The 27136-nt window shown below is 34.6% G+C and overlaps 2 protein-coding genes across 16 annotated transcripts in view; both read right to left on the bottom strand.

Annotated features, from left to right (window-relative positions):
- LOC114882860 (patronin) overlaps positions 1-22923 on the bottom strand; it is a 48008-nt gene extending 25085 nt beyond the window's left edge. For 14 of the 15 annotated variants that reach the window (XM_029199978.2, XM_029200015.2, XM_029200039.2 and 11 more), the window contains exon 1: positions 21466-22923. In XM_029199978.2, coding sequence (XP_029055811.1) covers positions 21466-21687 — 222 coding nt within the window. In that variant the 5' untranslated portion in view covers positions 21688-22923. Of the gene's footprint in view, positions 1-12606; positions 13649-21465 lie in introns of those variants that run through there. The other variant, XM_029200030.2, reaches the window with a different exon arrangement.
- Positions 22924-23727: 804 nt separating this feature from the next.
- Positions 23728-27136, bottom strand: part of LOC114876641 (protein 60A) — a 28394-nt gene continuing 24985 nt past the window's right edge. Inside the window, exons 5-6 of the mRNA XM_029188411.2 lie at positions 26813-26889; positions 23728-26703 (exon numbers count right to left, since the gene is read on the bottom strand). Coding sequence (XP_029044244.1) covers positions 26443-26703; positions 26813-26889 — 338 coding nt within the window. The 3' untranslated portion in view covers positions 23728-26442. The remainder of the gene's footprint in view (positions 26704-26812; positions 26890-27136) is intronic.

Raw genomic sequence — 27136 nt, 5'->3', positions numbered from 1 at the left:
TATACACTTTATACTATCTTCTTACAGCTTACAATAATCCTAAAGAATACAAAAATTGTATGAATAGAAACGTTCCCTAGGTTGATTGAATGCTTCTACATGAATGAATATCGTGAAATATATTTCAAAATGATAGTCAAATTAACCCAGATATGTCTATCATTCTTCTGAAAGGATAATTATATAAAAATTTAATTAATAAATGCAAGGTATATTTATTAGAAATATAGTAGATGGACTCATTTAAGGATACTCATTATCTTTATCTACATGTTATCTAGCATTAATTACACTTCAGAAATTAGCAATCCCTGAAACATAATTTTATTGATAATTTTCTACTGAATATAAAAAGGAATATAAAATTACAGAAATCATAAATGTTAATAGTAATTCAAGATTAAAAGAAGTAAATCTTACTTTCAATTTTCTTTTACTAATAGAACACCTAATTTGTATTATTCCAAATAATATTAAGTCAAAAATGAATCAATAATAATCGAAGGTTCATTAGTACTAGAACTACCGAAGTTTGATACACATTAATTTTTAAGTTGAAAATAATGTAGAAACCTAAATAGATAAGGGATGAAATATAATTTATTATATTTCAGTAAAAATACCTCGATAAAATTCATAAATTAAAATACGAAACTTGAAATCAGTCATTTTAACTGGTTTAGCAGTTCTAGTGTTAATTGGTTTTCAATCAATAATCAATATTATCAAAAAAGCTATTCAGAAACTTTTGGTAAAGTGTTAAGTTTGCAATGATGGACTGTACATGAAACGATTCCAATTGCACAGTTTTTGAAACAGACATTTGCAGATGATCAACTTTTCCAATAATTTCAAGTAGAAGGAGAGAATGCAGAAACTTGGAGGCCTAGAAAAGCTAGGAGTGGCAGCACGAGGTCGGAGTTGCACTTCTGTTATGCAAATGAATATGGAACGAGGAAGGAAGTTTCTAATGCTTACATAGAAATGAGGCGGTCGTAATGATTGAGAACTAACGATAATAATAAATTTTTTTACCATATTGCTTTATACCGTTCGGTGCATTCTATCTATTTAATGAATTTTTGCGCAACAACGATGAGTGAATGAAATATGCATGGTAATTAATTATCATTATTCAAAAATAATCTGTATAATTAGCCGAATGAAAAATTTCCAGAAAATTTACAACATTAACTTTTTAATAGCCCATTTCGTATGCATAAATGAGAAATAATTTGCATAATTACACTCTTTTGTGATGGATGTATCTTAAAGAACTTTCGAAGATTATGAAAATCAAACAAAATAAATGTTTGATATTCGAGAAAGGAAAACATCATCGTTTGCGTCTGACTGTTAATATTGTTAATTGCAAAAATGATTATAGAATCCATTTAATAATACGTCGTTTCTTGCAAAACAGTGAGTTACGCCTAATTAAATGTACTGTAAACACGAACAGGAGACTACTTATTTTCTGTGCATTTATCACTTATTAAATTCTCTATTAATTAATGAAGGACGAAAACTTGTAAAGAAACGTTAGATAAAAAAGAAAAAGTATATATTTCATTTAGTGCAATTAAATTTAAAGAAATTACACATTTTATTTCTATCTATGAACTCAATATATCATGACACGAATTTTATAAATATCATGAAAAAAATGGTTATCAATCACTATTTGATGTTACCTTCCACTCGTGCTCCCTATGATCAAAATAGGTGTGGCTCGATCCAATAAGATAGAATCAATTGCCAGGATTATCAGTTTTATTCGGAATGACGAGGCTGTTAAATAAATCGTGAAAATATTTATCATCATTCATAAAATTTCATAGAAATTCTAGTGAAATGTCGCTACAAAAAAGAAATTCTACTAATTAAACTGAATGGAGAATTTTATCATAAAATATGTATGTCAAAATGTTTCGAATAACCAGTTATACGTGAAACATGAAAAATCTAATAGAAATTTATGACAGAAAAGTATTACAAAATAACACTCATGGAATATCAATTTAATAAATAATTTCCACGAGACTGGTTTACTTGTCGCAATCATTGAAACAAGCTGTACGCACCTGCAAAGAAAGAGACTATCTTTCTTTAATGAGTGTCTTACAGGAGTACACGCAGTATGAAATTTATCGCTCTGCATTGTAAGCCTGGTTAAGCAACAAGAAAAGTTCAATCGTGATACAAGATTATCCGTAAGAGAATAGTAAAGGCATGATTACCAACGTATAGTGTTTCACTGCATCGAATCAGTGCAGTGAAATTGCATTCTGCTGTTGATTTCCTGATTTAAAGCACCGTTAAAACTGTGCCACTCTACAATACTTTGAGTATTGAAAATTACTTTGAGTATCAATTTCATGTTATACTCTTAATTTTTGTCAGTTGATTGGATTTTTATAATTATACGTTCTAACGTTTCACTATATCTTAATCCTTCCATTAATCTTTTACCGTTATAAGGTGAATAGCTTTTCTTCAATTGCAAGTAATATATTTTTATAGCACCTACGAGGCCATTTATGATCTTTGATAATATTATAAATCTATGATTTCAGTTCAAGAATTCAAATAACAATTTTCTAATTTAATAATAAATTCTATTTTTCGTCTTCATCAAATTATTTTTCTTGCAATATGACTTATCAAAAATAAAATATGAATTTTCTATGATGCTATACACACGAGTAAAACTGACAACGACAGCAGTGAAGGAGGTAAAATGCAAGTAAAAAGATAGCAAGGAGAAAACGATAAGAACGAAAAGGGTTGACAGAGCTTTTTCTGCCCGGATCCTATCGTTCGATCAAACAAACGTTCGACTTCCTGTCGTCACGGGAATCCTATTCTTTGTCCTGAAACTTTGTGTACACTGTTCACCGGAAGGAGACAAATTCTTTTACGTAAAAACATAACATCCGATCGGACTATCAACTCACGATCACTAAGAATAAAACAGACTTCTAGAAAGTAGTGTTTACAGAAACTTAGAAGATCTTACTTTTTTATCATCATACGATGATAAAGATAGGATATTGAATTGTTTCAACCCAGATAAAGTTTAATTATTTATTTCAATTCCATTAAAAGCAAAATCGATCGTGCAACAGAATTCAATTTATGTTTGTGGCAGGCTTGGACAATTTAAAACGTTCAAATTATCGTTGATAATTGTTTAAATTACGCACAAAGCCGTGAACAATTAAGAGGTATTGATATAGAGATTGTGTGTTTCACGGTATTGCAAATTTTCTGTCGCGTGGGCAAACTGTGGTCAAGAATCGTGTGGGCTGAAAGTCGAAGACTCGCCAACGCTAGTTTTGCTACGGTTTCCAAGGCTAAGCTGTGAAGGAAAAGAAGCAAGTAAAAGTGTCTGAAGAAAGGCGGCTAAACGAACCCTTAGAGCTTACTCTATTGCAAATCTCCGCTGTTTGAAAACTGTCTCTAGATAGCTTTCAGAAATTGAACAAAAACTGTCCTTAAGTTTAATTGAACTTGAACTTAACCCTTTCATAACATACAATTATATCACTGATATTTCACCATATCTTAACTCTCACATGATTTCTAAATTTAATTATGATAATAAATAATAATAAATTTTTATAAAACCTAATGCTATTTATAATCCTTTACACTACACCTTTATAACTTGCAGGTATAAATTAAATTATGAAATTTTACAAACCAAATTTCTGTTTTTTATTATTAATGAGAATAAAAATTTTAATAATATTCTTTTTTTTTTATTAATACCAACCTATACTCCACGGATTTTCCAGGAAACGAAAAGTGCATTGTATTCAATTCGCATTCTCTTGGAATAGAAAATTGTCATATAAAACACCACATAATCCACTCATTTATATACACATAATACAGCACGTGCATAGTAGTCAAACCGTGTAACATTCCCATCAAATTACGACTTCTAAACGTTATATCGTAACTGTTCCTCAAGAACGACCTAACGTCCCATTATACAACATTGGGTTCCCCGGTTGAATGCAGTTTTGCAAGTAAACGCACTCGAATCTGCACTCAAGCCATACATCGAAAGCAATTCGCGCACGAAACGGAAATCAAATTGCTCGTAAATTGCAGCCAATAAAATCGAGAGAATGTTATCTCGCTCGAATTGCATTCCTTCTTTCTCCACTCAACATTCAAACCTCTCTACTCCTTATTTCACATTTTCGTAAATTTCATTCGCTCGTATCATAATGATGTTAAAATTTTGATAACGAAGGATAATTTGTTAACACTACAATTTTTAGAATTTATTTTTTTCAATTTGATAGAAAATAAATAGAGGCGGATGAAGCTTGAAACCGATATAGTAAAAGTGCTATTTCATAATAGGTACTTTGGATTATGCATAATCTAATAATATAGTTGATGAAAATTGAAGCGACATATGGGTGGCACGGTGGTAAAAAAAATGAGCCGTAAAATAGTAAATCGGAGCACGAAACCGAGATTAGAAGAGGCTAGAAATGCTTTGGTGCGTTGACCGGCGCACTTTCATGCCTCGCCATCGTTGTAGGTCAGTTACCTGTTTCCCGATAGACGTTTACCTAATGCATCTAGCTTCGTAATCCGAGGCTTCCCCCTTAAAACCACCGGGATGAAAATGATGTACACCTCGAAGATGAAAAAACCTCGTGCCTTAGGAATATTGTTCCTCATATGCGGTTAGGCGTCTCGTGCTACAAAACAGTTCCTGCTTTCTTGCAACCGAGTAAACGTTTAAAAATAGACGAAGCTTTGACGTAACTTCTCGGTGTGGCCATTGGAATTTGCAAATCTGATGTTCAGCATACAAGAACAGAAAGTGAGTCGGATTTTGTTAAAAATTTGTAGGCGATCTATGGATCATTAAGTATTCTTGATCAGAATGAGTCTTGAGCAATCTTTTGGATAAAATTTGAAATTCAATTTCGAAGCCAAGCAATTTATATAACAGAACTATTGGAGTAACTTTCAAAATTGTGAATGAAAAATGTTATCAATGAATTGCTACATTTGTAAATTCTAAAAAATAACACCCTGTGTTATGTTGTTCATAAAAGATTTATTAAAAAAATTGAAAAATTAAATAATGCTATATTGGAAAATTAAATGGAAACCACTAGCCTTTTCTCGTATGAAAAATATTTTTCAATGCTTTTTCGCTAACCATAAACCCAACCATGGAATATGCAGAAGAGATTAAAGAGCCTTATCAAGGATAAAGATTAGTTATTCTAGGGTCACACGGTCCTATCTTCTGATAAGAAAACCAGTACACTTCTGTCCCACTGTGCAACGAGTGCAACGCTGCAATTGCAGCAGCACATTTAATTTCAAACTGCACTTGAGAGGATATTCTACTTTTTTTTATGATCAGATCTAACCCAGAGTACATTTACTACAATAAATTTTTCATTCATTACACTTGTGATGACAAAATGCAACAGTCTTCGATAAGACAAACTATTTAATTTTCTCAATAAAGAGATGACTGCTTTTTTGATTGACAAATATTTTCATTAATAAAACTGTAAATTTGCAAAGAAAATCGATGGAATGCAATTTGTGGGAAAATCAAAAGATCCTGGAATGCTGTTTCGAGTCCTAGCAAAACCAAAAGAATTTGCTGAGCTCACTTGCAAACAGGTAATCGGTTCGTGGTTAACGGTAACGAGCGTTCTTTTTCAGTCTCAGTAATTACCGAGATTGCTTGGTAGCTGCATACATCCGTGGTTTTGCGAGTACCATGACTCGATGGATCGAAACAATTAGTCGTAAAACGAAATCGATGTTGTTTACAACTCGATAAATCTAACCGGCTAATTTATTCCAATCGATTTTTCATATATTCTCGCAATAATGAAATCACTTTCGCGGAAGATTAAGCAATTTATTGCATAAAAGTGGAACAACAGTGATTTTGAATATATTTAACGAGTTTCGTGCCAGGTGGGTCATTTATGACTCACATCTACCAAAGGCACAACTCTATCCCTTTCGCTACGGTCGCCTTTGCTTTTTATATTAAATTATGTAAAAATCATTTTGTTTCCTAAAATTTTATTTACAGAAAGAAATTTTTTAGAGTAGGTGTTATTATTTCTAATTATCATATGAAAATTTCCATTGCATCCTTCCTATTTTCAATCCTTTACAATTAATTATATTAATGAAAGGGTTAATTAAATGATACATCAAAGAAACAGCAGAATTTTTCATAAAACAAATTTTTCACAAAACGAGGACTGTTTCGCAGTGTATTCTTTTTATCAAACCTTCCTCGTAAAAAACAAGAAAAATGAGGAAAGATATTCGACGAACGCGTGCAACCGTAAAATAAATGCGACTTTTGAAATTTGCATAGCTGACGCTTTGCCAAAATCGATGAAACCGAAAGGACACCGGAGTCGTCCCTGACGTCCCCACGCACAGCTCCTTTTATGTATCCTATCCAGTAGAAATAAAAAGAAGACGGCGTAGGCAGTTAGACAAACATTGAATATTAATACTTTGAATGTTGTGTCAGCCATGTCTGCGGTGAATAGCAAAACTGAAGCAGCAATGCTATTTTAAAATATAAATACTATATACTAGAACTGTAGTAGCTACTATAAAAATTCAATTTTGTCAGTTGGCTATAATCATCTTCGGTAATAAAACGGTTAAAGTAGATAATTGCATTATCCAAAGCGACGCGAACTTTCCATACAACCTAAATATTTCTCCAATGCGCGAAGAGAAATGAATTTCAATCAATTACGCAACGAATTTTTGAAATCCACGACTTTCCCGGGTTCAACGTCCTTACCAAAACGAGCCTAAGTATCCAAATCATCCAGGCGGAAAGTTTGTTGCACAGAAAAGTCTCTGATTCTCTCGGCACAAGTGGTTCATTGCTTTCGGAACGCGAGCATCTCACGGCGAATCAAATTCCTGTCCATCATTTCGTTTTTATTTTTTTTTTATTTTTTTTTTTTTACCTTCGATTAAACTTGAAGAACGCGCACGGGGAAAGACCGGTGAAAGACTACTGGTCGTTCCGTGAACGAAGCAGCGAAAGAACTTCGCACTGTTTCGTATGTGGATCGTGATCCACGCACCGATGACCACGTTAACTGTTTTAACGTACAGTTGTTAAGCGCATTACACAACGACAAAGATGCCGACTCGGCAACTGTGTGATAGGCCATTGACTAGATTTGATTTTGTTTCGATAGATAAAATAATAAAGCAAGAGAGATAGAGACGAAGCCATGATATAGGGAGGTTGAAAACTTGCATCCTGAAGAAACGGCACCGAAAGATATTCACAATGAAATTACACTAATTGTGTCTCTCTTAGATTTTAATGAGCTAATAAGCTTTCGAAATCAGCAAAATGATAACTTAAATTCCCCATAATTTTACTCGTGCCACATCATATTTCATTGGGAGCAACTCTTTCTGAACATAAATTGTATTACTTTAAGAGAATGCAATTTCAGTTTCGGTACTAAAGCGGCCCAGTTTTGTTCTACAACAGCACACCCATGAAAATTGGATAGCATTGTTCGGAAAAGAGGGGTTGAACATTTGGTCATGGCCGCTTTAACTTTCTAATGAGATTAGGAATACACACCTTCCCTATGGAACCCTAATCAAGCTACTTCGCCAGTTTAATAACTTTACAGATATGATCTAAACTTCGTCAAATTCGATGCAATTAATATTGAACCACCGAATCTATAATATCAAGGTGGATAAATCTGATCAAGATTCTGATCGAATTAAATACTACAAATAATAAATTAAAAAATATATTTTTCCTAACCAAAAAGTTTCATCCTACAGCTTTGACGATTAAGATGTGCAAGATTCTTCGAAACTTTTACAAATTTTTAACTTCAAACAAGGTATCGGTTTCTCAGAGAGTATCACATACGCGTGCTAATGCATTTCACATTCGATTAACGCATAAAACCTATAAACGCGGTTGCTTGACGACTTTCTACTTTCTTCTGGTCGAATTACCCGAAGTAACTCCATGGTATCCATGATTATTTGCCAATGGCTTTTCGAGGAACCAGTTTTAATCGAAACCAATAACGGGACACAGAATTTTAACGAAAGTGACCTATAAGAGAATTTTTGCATACTAAATATCACTTTCAATTTTATTTTATTTTATTTAAAAAAATCAATACCTTCGTTAACGCTGAAGAATGAGGTGAAGTTTAAATTTCTTACCACTGACACGAATTTCTGAAAAAGTGTAAATGATCTTGCCAAACGAGTTATTTTCGGACAATGTAAACGAAAGTTACCTGGAGGTAGAACAAAGTTAAAAACTGGACTAGGTAAAAGAAGAAAAAGAAAAGAAATGATCACGAAGAAATAGCCGGAAATTCTAACTGATCGTATCTATGATTCTCTTTCTTCGTTCAATGCAATGATCGTTTCAAGTCCAGGACCGTCTGACCATGGCTAGCTTCTTCGTTAATTACAACGGGTTAACGACCGGCGACTTCATGCTCCATAGCAAAGAAGTACATCTTCTAGACTTCTTATAGTAACACCGTGAATATTCATAATTTAAAAATAAATTGAAAATTGCATTTGAAAATTGAAAAAGTGAAAAGCAGATCGATCCATTACTCCAACAAACCACGAAAGAATATGGCAAATTTTAATTAGAAGTATCCGAATGAACTTGACCCACTTTACCGTAACACTTGTATGCTCCATTCATTTTATTTATTTCAATTAAATTTTATTTTACTTTTACGTTATCAAATAATTTCAGACTCTCGTTTCGAAATGAATAATTTAATATACAATATTTAATAACATTAATTTTTCCACCGAATTAAGATTAATTTTAACACCAGATAATCTTTTAAGAATCTTAATGATATCTACACGGCAGATTCATTAATTCTTTACGTTTTCCATTAATTATTGCACTCGGAGTGGTGGTATCTCTCTCCCCTGTTAATCGTCGCTCGGTCAGCCTAGAACCGCCAGCTTGCTAGTTAATTTATACTATCTAGCAAAGGAAGTTATCCCATCCCAGCGTGACCGATCTGTACGAGTATTCACGGTACGTATAAACACGTGATATGCATATTACGATGCGTGTCGCATGCACACGCGCGAGCACGAGCAAGTCTTCTTCGTGGTTAATCGTAAGTACGCTTGCACACGCGCCAGTCTTGTGCAGTTGCATTTTACCGTGATGCAATTCAGGTCATTGACTCATCGACAAGAATATCCATTACCGTTTAAAAGTATTCGTTCGCTTATACTCTTTCGATTTTATGAAATATATGGTGATACAAGAATCATCAAGAAGTGTGAAAAGTTAATTAACTTCCTCAAATGTAATTTTTAATTTATTTCCATTTCAGAGTTTCTGAAGTATAGTTGCGATCAAATCAGGCTTTTCTAGAGAAAATTGTGATATTGAGAAAGTAAGAGTTCTCAGAATACGATATTAATATTAAAAGCATTTTAGTAAAAAAAAATTGATAGTTTTTAATAATTCATGAATGTTTAAAATAGTAATTATTCGTAGAAATCCCTGTTCTTCCTTCATTGTTTCCTCTTCCGCGAGTCGGAATATTTCCGTCGATGAACTTTCGAGCAGGCTGGTCCAAAATTTGCCAACTTGGTGCTGCTAGCTCATGAATCATCGTACGATGGTTTTTGTACTTTATGGTGTTGTGCCAGCTGACTTTCCAGACGGTGCTCGACGCACTCGTAGGGGAAGAGAGGACTCTCGGTTTCTATTCGCGGCAGAATGATGGTAAAACCGAGCTGAACGGAGCTTAACCCTCTGATGCTAGGTCATTCAAGACCCAGCCTAAAATTGGTTGAAATAACAAGGATTTCAGTTCAGAAAATTTTCACTCGCTATGGTCCCTACTTGAATGAACCAATCAATATTAAACAACGAAGCTCTGTATTGTATTATTGAAAGAAAACAAAAAAGTTTCTTCTACCTTTAAGCCAATAACTGTTATATAAACGTATTGAAACTGAAGCGCAACGTTGTTTTGTATTGAATTGATCAATTCCAATATCAACAAAGGTTCAGAATTACGCAAGGAACGGATAATAGATTTGCGAAATGCCGGAAACATAATCTGCTAACTGAAAGGTAAATAGTTGTTGGAAACGGTAATAATAAATTATCGATAAGTAAGGGAGAGTTACCTTTAAGCTCGCTTGAACCATGAGAATAAAGATAATACTGTGTCTGGAAACACCCACACGCACCCACGCGAACCATTTGCACAAGATACGGGTAATTTCTGGTAGCTACAGTTTCTTTGTTGCTTGTTGAAGAAAACTAGTAACGAAACAAGTGTATAATTACAGCAGAGAATTATGTCAAAATAATTGAACTGGGGAGAGAGAAAGAATACTATAAATCCAAAAACCACACTGGCTTGTTTTAAATTTTGCAACTAATTGAGACAACAATTATTTGTGTCTTGTTTTGATATTCACGTAAAAATTCCAAATGGTAGTGGCTATAAAAACAAGGTGAATTACACGATCTCTTTAACCGGAGTGAAAATGAAGGGGGAGAAAAAAGTTTGAAAAAGGCTTCTATCAATTTGCTTTCACTGGTTCCCCGAGTGTTCACCATGTATATACGAGGTGATGATGGGGTGACGATTCGAAGGGAACTCGAGATGTTCGAGCAGAGGTTCGCAGAGCTACTAGAAAGAGCACCGTGCCAGAAAAAAACTCTTCAACCAGACGACGTAGCCTACGATACGACTTTCAGAAATTATTTCAAAGTACCCTCTCTGACATTTCACCGAGTTCGTTAAAACAGCCGCTTTGGTTATAGTCAAAGAATCATTATACGCGCGAACAAATCAGAGAGCCAATTAGAAATTCCAGAATCGTGCAAATCGTTTCTCTGAAAGTCTTGTTACGCTCTTATCCTTTATGCATCCTCAATTTATGATACCTTGGAAATTTTGCAGATCTTCTTTGATACAAAGAAGAAAAAGATACTATTCTTGTTGAATGTATGAAAAAAAAGTCATTCCACTGAAAAAAACAAGTAAAATAGGCTTTCTTTAAATTGACCTAAAATATATTTTTGCTCGCCAATGCCCTGACTTCTGAATTTAATTTTCAGTAAAAATTAAATTAAAATGTTACATTTTTTACCCTAATCAATGATGGAGTAATCTTCGTATTTTCACCAGAAACAGGCTATGCAACAAAATGTTCAGTGAAACGAGCATACGAGGGATACGATAACGCGTTTTGTCACGGATGAATAAAAAAATACTGGAAAGCGTTGATCAGCCTTACCAAAGAAGGAAACGGTTGGTTCTCACATTTCGATCCGCCTACAAGGATCACGGAGCTCTCACCGTGAGATTGTACGAGAATTCTCGAACGTTTAAATCCTTCTAATCCCGCCAGACGATGATCTTTCCCTTCGAGAGAAAGAGAGGTCAACACTTTTATTTCTGCCCCATCTCTGAATGCATTTTTCGTGAAATTAGCGATCAGTATAGTTGATTTACAACAAACGATCACTCGCGCTCAACGCTTTCACAACTGATATTTTTTATTTTTCTATATAAATTACACTTTGAAAGCTTGAAAATTTGTGTTGTAATAAGAATTTATTCATTAACCCTCTTGATATTCGATCTAAATAATTTTCTTTTTTCATTGAGAATATAATTCGAAAATTGATTGATAATTGAATGGCTGCGTTGATCAATCACCGCCCACGTGGGTTAAAGCAGCTGTTACTGTGTTGCACGGGTATCCACGGTGGTTGGATTATTTATCCATCGAGACGGCTTTACGCCCATGGATTTTTATTTGTCCAGGTAACGCGATTTCTCGTACCATCGTGGCTTTGCAAACAAGTAGGCAGGTTTAAACGTCATTCCGAACCTACGCGTTTTCCAACAGTCCACGCAAAACCGAAAGGAAGTAGCACCATGAGAGAACCATGAAACGCAGACACGCAACAACACTGTACCAGCTCGTATATTGAATACATGATCACCCTATTAATTAGTTGTGCAACGAGTCGACAACACCCGGAGCATTGAAAGTCCGACGGAGCATGGCGAAAATTACACTGTTGCGATTTATGGGGACGACGTTAACATGAAAGATCCTTGTTTCACTTCTCTCGGGCGTGGATTTTATTATTTTTTTTTTCCCCCGTTGGAACTCGGTCGATTTTCAATTTGCAACCAGGAAGAGAAAGAAAAAGAGAAGAAGGACAAGTTGGAGAGATATGAGAATATCAAGATTTATTTCTTGGACATATGAATCTGCTCCATATATCAAAGATGGCAATCTTTTATTTACATGAATAATATTTCAATATTTATGCATCCAAATTCAAATATTTATTTCTATAATATGCAAATATAAACCTATACAACATCCGACTGTCTACTCCTGCAAAACAATAAATCTGATTGTACAACCGTCTGATAACAAATGCGATCGCGATGAGAAATGAAGATTATAATCCTAATTAATTACGCGTAATCTCCTGGCCTATATAATGCGTATACTACCGAGAATCTCGTAACTTACGTAAATGGTGGTGACGGTAGCGTTTCTAACCATGTCTCTGACGTCGTCTATTTCTCGTCTGGATGTTCCAGGCGCCGCAGTCGGCGCCAGCATTACTTCGCTTGCCATTTTAAACCCGACTGTCATTCACGAAAAAAAATTGCCAAAAATAGCACTGTACACGATACGAGTTCGACACTTATCAAAAATCATCGAAAACACAGTAATCCTTTGCTACACTTTGAACAATGTATCTTCTGAAAAGGCACTTAATTTATCACCTTGAAGATTCTATTCTGTTTAACACTATCGTTTATCTCGTTGGAGAAATTTCGAGGTGAAGAAATTGCAATATTTATTACATCGTGACCAGGAAATTCCGAATCGACGTTGACTAGTGTTCAAATAGCGAACAACTGCATTTGATGGAAAGAAAAATGATGGAGCAAGGGAAGCTTTTACTCGGTATTATAATTTCCATTGTAACGAACGCGAATGCATTCTTGTGGACTTGATATAATCACCAAGTGAATCAAATTTCACATGGCAAGAAGCCAGAGCACCGATTCGAACGCAGTCGTAGCTGAAAATTCTGTGACATCGAAAGAGGCATTCTTCGGGTCACGAATTGTCACGTTTCTTTATGGGTTCACTTTTCATCTTTTCAATAATCATCCATGGCACATAGAGTGAATTTAAAAAAAAATTATTTAGAAATAATCAGTGTCCTTTTTCCAAAGGCTGAAGGATCACAGAGAAACGAGATAAACATAGTTCCTTAACAAACTAATGGTTCTTTCTTCACCAAAACAACACACGTTCCTGAAATGTTGCTCGCTGTTCTACGGGAAAAGCACCGAATCACCGTTTCCCTAGCGTTTGTCGGCGATCCAGAAAAGTGCACATCTTTGGCAAAAGTCGTCGTTTAAATGTCCACGGGGAAATCAATCGTCAGACGGTGTTAATCAACGTGTGCAGACGGATAGAGAACGGAACTGACCGCGAATGCCAGAAGTGTTCCGAGTTTGGAACGAGACTAGAAGCGAAACGTGGCTTCATTCTCTCTTGAGAGAGAGAGGAGAGAGCCGCGGAAAGACGACGGTCTCGTGGTGGCTGCATGAGTCAGCTGGTACTCTACACGTGCACTCGCACAAAGTCGGATCGTTAGGAGAGGATGTTGAAACGGAGGGGGAACTCGAATCATTGTGATTCATGTAAGTAAGTCATGGTGTGCAGTGTGATGTGGTAGAAATACAGGAGTCGCGATCGATGATGGAAGTTTGAGATACTGACATCGCAATTCTGCGAATAGGGTAGACCGGTGTTGGAAATAATCAAGCTGATATTAAAAACTATATCATAGACACTTGTGGAAATGTTGGTTACAGAATGAAAAATAAAAGTTAGAACTCTATACTTTAAAACCTAGGCTACGCCTATGCTATGGAGAAAGCTAAGTTTAAAATAAATTTAATAAACAAAGATGTTGCTAGGATAGGTTTTTACCTCTACTAAAACCTATCCTAACAACATCTTTGTTTAATGAATTTATTTCAAACTTACCAGGGAACTTGCATTTCATAAAATGTCTTCAACTTCATTCTTTGATTCAAACTATTTTGAATTCCACCACGAAACATGACTAAACAAAAATCAAGTTTCCTTTCGTGCAAATACTTTACAACAGCTACGTATATAATAAATACGTCAGGAAATGGAAAATCGTCCTGAATCGAGACCATAATCAACGTTTGAAGGTATCATTTCAAGGAAAGTAATGACGTTAATGTTTCGCGCGGGAACCAAGGATTCACGATTCTAATTCGTTCTATGTTAAGAATGAAGGGAAGTTCTTTATACCCGTAATACCCTGTATTTAAATATAAAATGCGTTTATGGTGTGGGAGAATATTTTTTAAACCTACAATCACGCAAAACGCATCCATTTCTCAAAAACCAATTATATCTAATATTAATATTTATTTGATAAGTAAATTCGCGACCTTCGCTCTATTTTCCTTTAGAATTATTTATTAAAATTTGCAATCAATTTGTGGCCATTTTATGGTTCTCTTTTTGCAAAAAAAAAATCAGCAAGATTTGAAACGAAATACATGATAAAATGAAACTGTAATTTAATATTCGAAATTATTACGACCAAATGATGTTAAAGTTAAAATTATAAATTGAAATTGATTTTAATGCATGCATTGTATCAAATGATGCCGCAAACGCAATTAACAAGATGTGCGATAATCAAATCTACAGCTGGAAATCAGGTATTAAAATTTCATCCGATCCGTATCACACGGCGGATACGGATTTCGTATCGAATGAAGGCTCAAACCACTCGAATATATCGTGATCATTAAAGTTTAACGCGTTGAATCTTCGTAGCTTTCCCAACTTGTAAATTTAATAAACGAATAAGGCAACTGTCGATATCTCCTAACCGCTGTTTTCACTGATGGTGAGATTTTTCTTTCATTATAGTGTTTAGAAACGTATCTATCAATCATTTTATCGACTGCTTTTTTCCTATTAAATTTGCTATTGAGAGATCCATAATTATTAAACGGAATCTTAAATTCTAAAATTTGCAAAAATAACAAGGATAAATTTCTGCAATTTAAATCGCAGCATCCTGTAATGCATAAAGAATAAACTGAACGCAAACATCTCAGGTATACATCACGAACGTTTCGATTACCCTATAAGGTATCGCCAAGGTGTGCCGCAGCGATTTTCCTCTTGGAAAGATGGTTTTCTTGACTGACCATGGAGACAATGTTAACTCATTCAACACCGAGATCTAATTAGGAGACAGAATCTCCAGTAAGCAGAATTCTGTTCTAATTATATCATATGTGAATAGTTTAAAAAAAAGAGGGAACACAAAAATAATTTGTTGGTTGCTTTCGTTTTCCTTGTATTAATTTAACTCGAAGACCCTGAAAAATCACGGAAAATACACCAACCGGAATTTGGATAAATTATGAAGAAATTACAAACGGACCATCTGTTTTAAGTATGCTTTGATAGTTCCTGTGTTAATTTAACGCAAGCGTCCCGGAAAAGCTTCAGTCTAAGCAATCTACCGTAGAGAGTGTACACTCTCGATCAAATCAGGCTACCCTAGGAAAAATAACCTTCTCCATGGGCATCCTCAGGAAAAGTGACAATGTACGGATGGAGCCTCACATACATAGGAATCTGTGCGTCTCCACCACTTGCGTATAAACGTTTACGCGGGAAAATTAGAATTACCACTTACTTAATTATTCCTACTTCTCATTGTCAGTTATATATCAGATTTTATATCTAATTTCATTTTGTTTCTAAATTACTTTTAATATTAACACGTTGAATGTCATGGAGGATACCATTGAATTAAAAAAAAGAAAAAACAATAGAAAAACATTATTTTAATTGATGTAAACTAGCAAATAGAAAGGTTGAAATTTGAAAATTAATTATTTCTGTTTTTAATAATTATTAATATCGTCAAAATAAAGAATTCCTGCTTCCCTATATCACTATTTTCCCTGTGAAAGCCTGATTTGATCGCGAGTGTACTGGTCGTGACCAAACACGATCGATCTACCAAGATCATTGGAGCAAGCACGGTTTTATTTAGATCCAAAGTCCACTGACACGGACAATTTACAATTAGAAGAGAAAAATGACATACAAAAGAACTTAAAAATTCATAAATTTAATTTTGTTACAGATATTCTGTTATTATTTTCGTCACAAAGGAGACAAAGTATTTAGAAAGTAAATCCTTCGACGAAATCATTCGACCATATGAAAGGATGCTCAACGAAACGAAACTGAAAACGATTTCAGATGCTGGATTCTCTGAATCGATCTTCAAAATCAGTTTAACTTAAAGAACTAGCTATCAGAGAAAAATTATTTCAAACGTTCAGAAGTTTTTAATAGACCGAACTTGAACTGAACTTCTTCCTCGTTAAATTGATTTTCTAAAGGTAATTTATAGATTCTTTGAAAATGAAATTTTTCAGATCGTTTGAAGTGAAATTTTAATACTGAAATTAAACTCATTACAAAGTTAGTAATTAAGAAAATTTCAGTATTTCTTTTTTGAATGTAAATAAAGTATGAAAAATTATTATGAAAATAATATTATTTGTAAAATTTAAATTAAATTTCAATGAAAGCTATAGTAGCTTCTACGCTTTACAATATTTTCTTCAAGGTAACCCAGAGTTAAACGACACACCTTGAATTAGGTACTTAGTTTCCGCAACATTAATCGGCGGAAACAATTGAGACAAAGATCCTTTCAGATCCCTTGATAACCTACTATACAACATTATACAGTGTGTGCCATAAAAACCGTTCAGGACTTATAAAAATAAATAGAGCTGAGAAATATTATCATCTAGGATTATTTCAACAATAAATTATCCTATTTCTATGAAGTTTTTTATTTCATATCAAAAAAATATCTCGTTGTCAGATTAATTTATATTCACAAATTTTATAAAACACGTGCCCTGTGAACATCGCTTTCGTTCGCTAATTTCTCTTTCGCTCGAAGAAAAGCGTACGCGTGTCAAAGCAAACTTAATCAACACTACATTTTCTACGCATTCCCCCAGGCTTTTCACCTGGAATAATTAAAATGAACAACACAGGCAAATGAACAATTTTCACAGATGAATTTCAATAATCACAGCTGTGCATGAAGGAAATAATTACAGCTATTAATCAATATAAATAACAAGTTACTATTACGTCATATTTACATAAAACTGATATGACAACTAAAATTGTACAAAGAAATAAAAATACCATAGAATTTATTGTATTTGTTATACTAAAACGTTATTGATGAAATTTTCTTAAAAAAGCGTTTAATGAGGAACCGATTTCTCAATTTATATGGTGCCAAGACATTTCTGTAGAATGAACCGGTGTTAAAAGCCGATTTCTTGCCACGATCCAGGCAAACGAAGAAAGAATGATACCACTTGGCAAATGTTTGTCCTCGCCGTCACTTTCTTACAGCAGTTGGTCAGATTTATCAACACCTTTCTCGAAAGAACCGAAAGAACATGGCTCTTCGTTTGGTCACATGCCAAACTTGACCACCGATAAGGAGGTCGCTATGATGCCTACATATTGATTGTTTATTGCTACGGGTTTTGCGGTAGTTGCCGTGTGCCAAGATTAACGGTGCGAATGAAACCACGAATCAAACTGAACAATGGAGAGAAATTGAACTTACTGAATGGACAGAATGAAGAATATAATTGATTATGATAGAAACGAACGCTTCGAAATATTCACACTTTATCAATTGAAAATTTAATAACTGGTGATGAGATCTAAGTGCCAAGTAGGTTTTGCATTGTTAAGGGAAAATTTAGGGAGAAGCTAAGGAGCACTTAGGAAGAATCTAAGGAGGATCTAAGAAAGACTTAAGGAGGAGCTAGGGAGAACCCGAGGAGAGCCTATAGAGGACCTAACGAGAATCTAAGGATGACCTAAAGAGATGTTAGCGTCAGCACGTATGCAAGGGTTGACACGTGGCAGGGTTAATGCATTTTGGTCTTTGACCTGGGTGTCAAGGATTTCTTAGGATTCTTTAGACTATCGATACCCCGAGCCATATGTCTGTCATCGGACTTGGGCCGGCGGTACCTGATACTTGAGGTGCGACGAATTCTAAGAGTCGCGGATGTTTTGTTTATGGAACGGCGATAGAGAGTTCGATCGCCGATTCTCGAAGGAACGCGCGTGTGGCCGATGACCCGAAGTCATGGTGCTGCATGGCACGTGTAAAAAGATAAGGTTCATCTAGAAGGATCTGGCCAGGAGGACCATGAGGAACAGCATGGCACTTACCCCAGAACCGTCGAAGGGGATCAATCAATCGATAAAATTATAACAGAGAACCTAGAGAATACCCCTAGAAAGCCTAAGGAAAGCCTAATATAGAACATAGAATCTAGGAAGAACCTAGACGGAACCTAAGGAAAACTTTGGAAGAATCCAAGGAGAGCTTAAGAAAAATCTAGCACAAAACCACTTTTATAAAATTCAATTCTATCGCACTCCAAAATACTTATAAATACAACCCCTACACCGGTTATTCTAGTGCCAGTAATCTTTCGCAAACCTACCACCCCTAAAGTTAACAGAGTACAGTCTAAAAATATTATGCAATTAAATAAAGAGAAGTAATAACTCCCTTCTTCAAAATATCTACCGTAAATGACACTTCTGCATTTCTCTCTTTGCCCATTCCCAATCACCAAAAAGCTAATCGAATACCGCGTATCAGGTTTCTGACTACCCATCCAATACTACAGAACCTTAAAACGAGAAAATCAAGTTTCCAAGAAAAAGATGTTTTCAAAGAGAGGTTCCAAGGATGAATTCCCCGTGGAAGCCGATTCGAAGTCAGCGAAAGTGGTGTAATTAAGCGGATAATTACGAGAGTGCGTGGCATGTTTCTCGGAGATCCTGAACGTTGTGCCAAAAAAGAGTGAACCGTGAAGGCAGTTCTGAGCAGAGGTAAAGTCCTCGTTTAACCGTGCAACAAATAACCTTGCGTACAGGAAACGAACGCCATATTCGTCATAGCGTCACAGCTCGGGAATAGCTTTGCCACTGCTACGTGCACCTTTCCAACCTGAACAACCATGTACAGAGAGATTCTTTTCACCGCCAGGTAAACACGTCAGAAACTTGTGAATTTACGTGGCAGAAGATAGATGTTATAGAGAAAATTGGTGATAAAGTAGCTGAAATTAGTAGAACGCAGGTTTTACAAATTACACGGAAAGGATAGTGATAAAATAATTGATAGCAGGATTTATGCTCGGTTTAAGATCGTCGGAATGCAAATCTTTGAAATAAAACTAGTAGCAAGATAACCTGTAACGGGATCAATGATTTATATGTTTCAGAATCAATACAGTAACCGATAATGAAATGTATGACTGGTGAAATTTAACTGTATTCGTAATACCTGTTTTAAGAAAAAATATCAATTCTAAGAATCATTCAGTCTCCATGTAAAAATTTTATAATAATATTATTGATAAAAATTATCATTTGGAAATGAAAAATTCCTCAATCTGCAAATCGAATACCCGAGTTGTGCATTAAACCGATCAGAAGAATTCTTAGTGGTAGAAAGTTGCATGGTCAACTCACGCAACCATTTCTACATGTAAATTCAGAGTTCATTAATTACAGGTAATTGGAATATGGTACACGAATGCAGCTTTGAATGCGAGGGCGCTGTAGATATATGTATCTTTTCATTGATCGAACACGATGCTCTTTTATCAAGCTAAATTATTTGATTCCTAACGACACCAACTTGTAAGCAGATCGTTCGGAATGTTAGGATGAGTTTAAGTAATTAACACTCCTAATTACATCACGGTATAAGCAAATGCATCTGTAAACGCAAAACGAATTTATAAGAAGATTTGCAGCGCTATCAAGCGTAGTACTTATTATAATGAGATTTTTAAATATAATTCCAACTGTAATTAAAACATATACGAGTACAGAAATGGTAGCCTTAGCTTTTATTACAGTAAATTAATATTTCTGAAATTTTCAATAAAAAAGAAAACACTAAATTGTAATTAAAACAGATTAAATTTTTTAATTGTAAATACAAGGTGGTTTACGCAACTGATAAAAGATTAAGAAAATGCAATTAGGCGAAATTAAATAAAAATGAAATCGAATGAAGCATCGCGTGATGCATGTGCCCGGAAGTGCAAGCGTTGTAAAGGTCAATTTCAAGGTCAATTTTGATTTTCTAGTTTAAATTGTATATTTTTCTAAACGTAATTGAATGCATCTAGTTATGCTCTATAAAAAATTACCAATGTCCTTGGGTCGAGAATTGATTAGCTTAAAAGATATCTTAAAGTTCTCCATGTCTCTCCCTAAAATATCTTTTGAAGTAATCAATTTTTGACCAAAGTACCTTAATATCTTTTTGTAGAGAATAAAAAAAAGGTTTCAATTGATATATAATCCGAATAAAATTTTTTTCAAATAAAATTAATACATACTAATTATTGTTTCATTAGCATTTTATAAGATAGAAACATATTAAATAATGATGTAAGTACCTATGTATAAATGGTACTTCATCATTACATTATATGTGAAGACACAAAGGAAATAAAGATAAAATTAAATAAATTCTGGAATTTAACTGCGCACACACTATAATATACCTAAATGACATGCTTAAAAATATATATGAAAATACAGTAAATAAGAAATTACATACCTTATTTCTTCAAACTATAATTCATATTTAACAAAACAAAAAAGAATATCCCTGATAATAAAAACTTAAATGATTATTTATAAGAAAATACTCAGGGAAATATAAAGCAAACAGCATGAAATAATAATTATGTTCAAGCATAAAATATTCTTGTTCTTCAACGGTTCTGAATCTGATACTGCTGAATATTAGCGCAACTTTTACTGTACTACAAGATATGATACCAATACATTGGAAAAGAAAATACATAAAACAAAGTACTCTGTTGAATAGTAACTAACTTAAAATGAATTCCATCCAACGTACCCTAACAAATCGTACAAAGGCTTATATTATTAGCTCTTTAATTCCAGATATATTAGTTATACTTCTCATATAAAATACAAATCTATCCTTATCGTACTGCATTACTGCTCTACGCAATAAGTATGCACTTCTACTTTCTGAACAATTTCAAACGAATTGTTTTTATGAAACTTTTAATGCACAAAATAGTGATATTTAGAAGTAATGATTGCTGCAGAAAAGGTGAGAAAGAAGAAGAAGCAGAGAAGAAAACCCAAAGTGGTAAATATTCTTACCTGACGGGAATCGTAAGCGTCAGAGAAGTGTTCAGATTCGGTTCCGCCGTGCTGTTGCTCGCCGGCAGGACCCTTACGTCGATCGTCACCCGCGTTACGATCCATTGCGTCAAAAACATGGACGACCGTATCGGGTACGTCGTCACACGTCCAATCCTCCGTCCTCGGGGCAGGTTCCTCTGTTTTGCCCTTGACGAAGAGACGCGAAATCGCACTCCACATTCAACGAAATCACAGCATCAGCAACGGCTGTAGCGACAATCCATGCAAACAAGTCCTTGTTCTCGTCATAGCCGGCGAAACGATGCTTTGAAAGAATCCTCCCGTTCTTCATACATCCACGTTTTTCTTTGATTGAAGTATCATCGGGAACGCGTGTAAACTTATTTTAAATAATGCGGATGGCAGAAATGAAAAACGCAAAGGTTAGGTGCACGAAGATCGCTGAATTTTGTTCCAAGTAAGGTTAGAGTGTCCGTTCCGACAACCGTGCTTCGCCAAACTGAATTATTTACGTTGGTACGACATTGCGTCTGCTGTTTAGATCGCTCGACACATTGACGCGCGTGTAAATCGTTGATTCAAAATCTCCAACAACACACACACACGTAACGGAGAAATTTGAATGATCACAGGCTATGTTATGGCTCGTGCCGGACACGGGTCTGCGAAAAAAGACACGATGTTTTGAAAGTGTGTAACGTTCCGTCGACAAGCAGCGCCGTACGTAGCGTTGTTAAAAAGTCACTACGAAATAATGCCGGCTCACAATAAAAGGACGAACAGCAACAGCTAAGGACACTGTCTGCTGTGTCCACCGAGGACTCTTGCTATTTTTGTCGGCAACACTCCTCCCGCGTTCCACAGACCGCGGACAATGTGCGAGCTTCTTCTATCGATTTTGCGCGAAACAGTGGAAAAATGAAGTACAGCTAGCGAATCCAAAGACACTGAAAAATATTTCTTTGACGAATTTCAGAACAGAAATTCTTCCAATTCAGGTTTCTTGCGAGAGCTATCTTCGCTAGTCGATTCTCTCGATATGGGTGTTGGAAAAATGTTATTGGCACCTGTAAAAGGGGCGTACCTCGCGCCACTCTGTTTCCTTCAGACAGATAATGAATCTTCTTGTTCCTCAGATATAAAATTTAGCTTGTGTTTCTTATTCAAATCGTTGAATTTTTCCATAGAATTAACCTAGAGCTTAGATATTTAGACTCTCGTTGACAGCGGCACGATAGCACACGAGAAGACTATCGTCGTACACAGCACAGACTTCACACTAGCACCATCAACAATTCGTTGGTTTTACACAATCTTTATTCTCTATTTTTCACACGAAGCAACCGAGAATCACGATTATATGTATTAATGCACAGAAATCCTCAAATATGTAACATTGTCAGCACGAAACATTGTCATTTCGCACGAACATCAAGTCCACGGCACGTTCGCCGTCCATCGTGAAAACGATCATCGATTTGAAACGAGATTATCGTCAAGCGATATATCGAAATATGGCGTTCGAGAGTTTAGTCGCCATATTTCTCCCGGTCGAGTCAATTGTGCGCAACGAGACTGTACAAAGAACGTGGCTTTATTTTTCTTTTTTTATTTCAAAATGATATTCGCGACTTATTTTCGTACATAGTTGATAATTAACGTATAATTGATTTAAAATTGAAGTGTTTTCAAAGTGTACATAAATTAAAGGCAAGCTAACTTTGAAAATGTTTTAATCGCGGGTGAACGAATTTCATTGGTGTAACACCATTTGAAGAATCTCGTGTCTGTCGAATGAGGAACATTTTACTGACAACTACTTTCCTGTGGATCCATTTTAAAAATCTTCAACAGTTTCATCCCAAATGTGTGCTATATCTTTTCAACATAGTTATTCAGGTATGACAAACATTTTTACGTCCTTATGTAGTCCTTTTGCAAACTGGAATGAATATCGCAGTCGAAGTATATTTCGGTTTGTATATAAAGTAGTTAATATTGTTCATACACTGAGCTATGAACATGATTTTTAAATTATAATAATTCTTTTTATGTATAATATATAACCCTGATAATTATATTTAAAATGTAACTCATTGAAAATGAATTATCGTGTCACGTGCATATGACGCCATCTTGTGGTGGCAAATTTAACTACGTAAGATTGGAATATAAATTCAAGGACTGATTGGTATGCAAATGAAATACAACTGAATATATAGATTATTTAACAGTTCTACTAATAAACAGTGCAATTAGTTATCCTGCGTGAAACAAGTTTATTCATTTGTAGTTTTTGTATCTTGAAAAGTGTTACATATTTATTTCATTCCTTTCTAAGTTCCTCGAATGCATTTAGTTACATGTTATAAAAAGCATTCATTTTTTTATCATTCAGTTCCAATTCCAGAAATAATTTTTAACGTTATCAGAAATCATTTTTGAAATAGCATTATTATATTATTTAAAAAGAATTATTATTTAATGATGCATGTTAAGAAACATTAAAATAAGTAAGTGTATCGTACACATTATATATAGTATGTATTATAGAACGTATTTACAACGATATATTTACATTGTCATTACAAAAGTTGTGTTAATAATACCACAGACTATATATTCATCGATTTATTTGACCGCATACGAACATTCACGCACCCACCTGCTAAAATAAACTATGCATCATTCTCATTCACACGATTTAAACGCTCGTTAAACGCCTTTGAGAACGCAAACGCGTGACACATTTCACGATTAACAGCAGAAAAATAATTTAAATTTTAATCTCACACGTCGATTTAAGTGACTATTAATTCTCGTATCACCTTACGAGCTTATAAAAAATAGAAATCTATACAAAAGAAAACAGAGATAGAGATAGAGAAAAATCTGTACGACTACGTTCAACAAAATTTTTTATAATTAATAATAAGTTCTCGTTCTATTGCACGTAACGTTTTTTGCTCCGATTTAAAAATACATATATATATTTGATTCCCTTTCGCATGGTAATCACGACACTATAAAATCGTGTTAAAGAAAACTTTCTACTTTCTACGCACACATATATAAATTATATTTACTACGCTCTACATATATACATATACATAGAAAGTAGAATCGTACATGTGTGTGTATGTACAAAATGGTACCCATATCTGTTGCCATTAGAATATTCCTGAAAATATGAAAATAAATCACAACAAACATTTGACCATTTTAATAGAATACTTCATATGATAATAATTGGTACTTTGTCAACGAGGGATTTCTGACGGAGAATTAACTTAGTTCTTGATGATTTTGCGAAATCATTAGTTAACACCTTATCTACAATTCGCAAATTTTATTACTGGGTATTCCTGAAAGTTTTTATAGCTTTCACCGTGCTTGATTTGAATATTACCTATTTTAAATATTTTAAGATATTAATTAGTTTCTAGTCGATAAGGTGTTAATTGGAAGAATCAATTTATATCATTTTTTTTTTTTTTTTTTTTATGAAATATCGTCTTCTATCTTCGTTTTATCTTATGAAACAACCCTCTGTATGTACACGTACGAATTTGTTACGAGTATTACATACAATCTTTCTCTTCGTTTGATCAGACGCTTATTCACTCGCAAATATAAATAAAATAAGTCTAATTTACAAGAAATTGATTTTCTTCTTTATACCGGCTTACATAGATACCATTGACGAGCAGAAACCACAGGGCGCTTGTGTGTTTCTGGAGTAAAAAATGTAAAACAAGTGAAAACTTGTTGAGAATTCATTGTCTCTCAGACTATGATATAATCGAATGGGGGTTCGAGTCATTAAATTAATATCACTAAGTAATTAACATTATCCGATTGAACGTTTGGACGTTAGATGAGATATTAAAAAAGATGAGGGTAGGGAAGAAAGAAAGGTATTGGAGTATCAATTAGTGACTCCAATTGTTACGCATATACAAAATTGCGGTGGTACTCGTTATACTAGTAAGAAAAGGGTGATATCTTGTTCAATATTAAGTCAAAATTATTTTACATACATACTTTAACCAACTGTATAAACCTTGGTTCTTAAAATTCCAACAACTATTTCGAATTAAATAATTTTTCATGGAAGAATTTCAAAATTATTGTAAAGATGGTATGCAGTTGTAAAAAATAACTAATACTACATTTTTGCTAAGTAGAGTAAATATATTTATTTTTTTAATTATCTGCAAATTTTTCAATATTTCTATAGGGTTCCATGGGTCCCACCATTTTCTCTACATAATAAGATGGCCACCATATTGGTTGCTTATGAAATTTCCTGAATTTGTACTAATGTAATATCAATTTATACATGTATTTCATAATTCTGACTTATTTTTGCACTTAATATCACCCTTTTCTCCCTTGCATAACGAATTTATCCGCACCTTATACGTATATATTACAAAATATCCACTAAACCACCTGTCGGATCGCACCTCTTCGTCGATCAAAGTTTCCATCTTGAAATCCTTGCGATCGTTAGTACGGAAGCACTTGTTTCGTGAATTACACTATCTACTAGTCGAAATTTGGCACCAGACGACCGATGTTCATTTGCGTCGCTTAGATTCACCATCGATCAACTTGTTCACTTTTGTTAACACACGAACGTACAGACACTGGAATTTAAGTTCGATCGAGCCGATACGAGCGATTATACTTCAGAAGAGGATTTAAAATGAAAAACTGAAATAGTTCCAACGTGTTTTTAGACCCTTGAAGCAACTTGAAAAGAATGAAAAAAAAAAAAAAAACGCTCGGTGTTTAAAATTCTTCACAATGATCAAAATTAACAACAATATGGAACAGCTCGAATCGACGTGTGCAAGAAAGAAATCTTGTTATCCACTGACAATCCAGCAGGAAGTCTGTACTCCATCAACATCGTGGTTCTTCCATCGAATTAATTCCGAAGACTGGAAGAGATACTTAGTCGACTGATCAATGGCAACCGCAGCTCTTGACGACCATGTTTTTGTACTTCTTGAGTATAACGTTGCTCTCGTCGAGGAAATACAGCACGGAGATCGGCGAGAGTTTGGTCGGGGCGCAGCAAGGTTTTGGCACCTTACCAGGGCTCACCAGGTGCACCAACGTTTGGACGATCGCGTGGTTGGTCGCGTTCATGTGAGCGTTCAAAGGGAAATTGCATTCGCCGCTGCAATAATATGCGTCGTACCCGTCCGGTGCTATGATCCAGTCCTGGCGATAATAAATAATTCATTAATCGTACCTGGAAGTCCTGGGGATTCGTGTCGCGCAACGATCGCATCGAATGCCGAGTGTTATTACACCTGTTGGCGCAACTTACCTGCCACTTCAGGTCCCTGAAACTGACGTACAACGTTTGGATTTTACAGGTCCTAGAGTTGTACTGCACACCAGGATCTGAAAAATATTTCGAAATGTTGCTTAATGTCTACTACATATACCGGTTCAGTGGAAAATTTGTGTAACTATAATTCAGATACTGAATTAGATCGTTGACTGTTTGCTAACTGAACAGAAATTTTTATATAAAAATAATATTCTAATATTTATACCTATGGTATATGGACCTTGCCATTTTTTTTAAAATAATTTATAATAATTCCATAAATTACATTCTTATTTTTGCTATTATTAGGTACTAATA

This window comes from Osmia bicornis, chromosome 4 (genome assembly GCF_907164935.1).
Source record: "Osmia bicornis bicornis chromosome 4, iOsmBic2.1, whole genome shotgun sequence".
NCBI lineage: Eukaryota > Metazoa > Arthropoda > Insecta > Hymenoptera > Megachilidae > Osmia > Osmia bicornis.
Note: the sequence above shows the minus strand (reverse complement) of the source record. Positions and strands in the feature narration are given on the sequence as shown.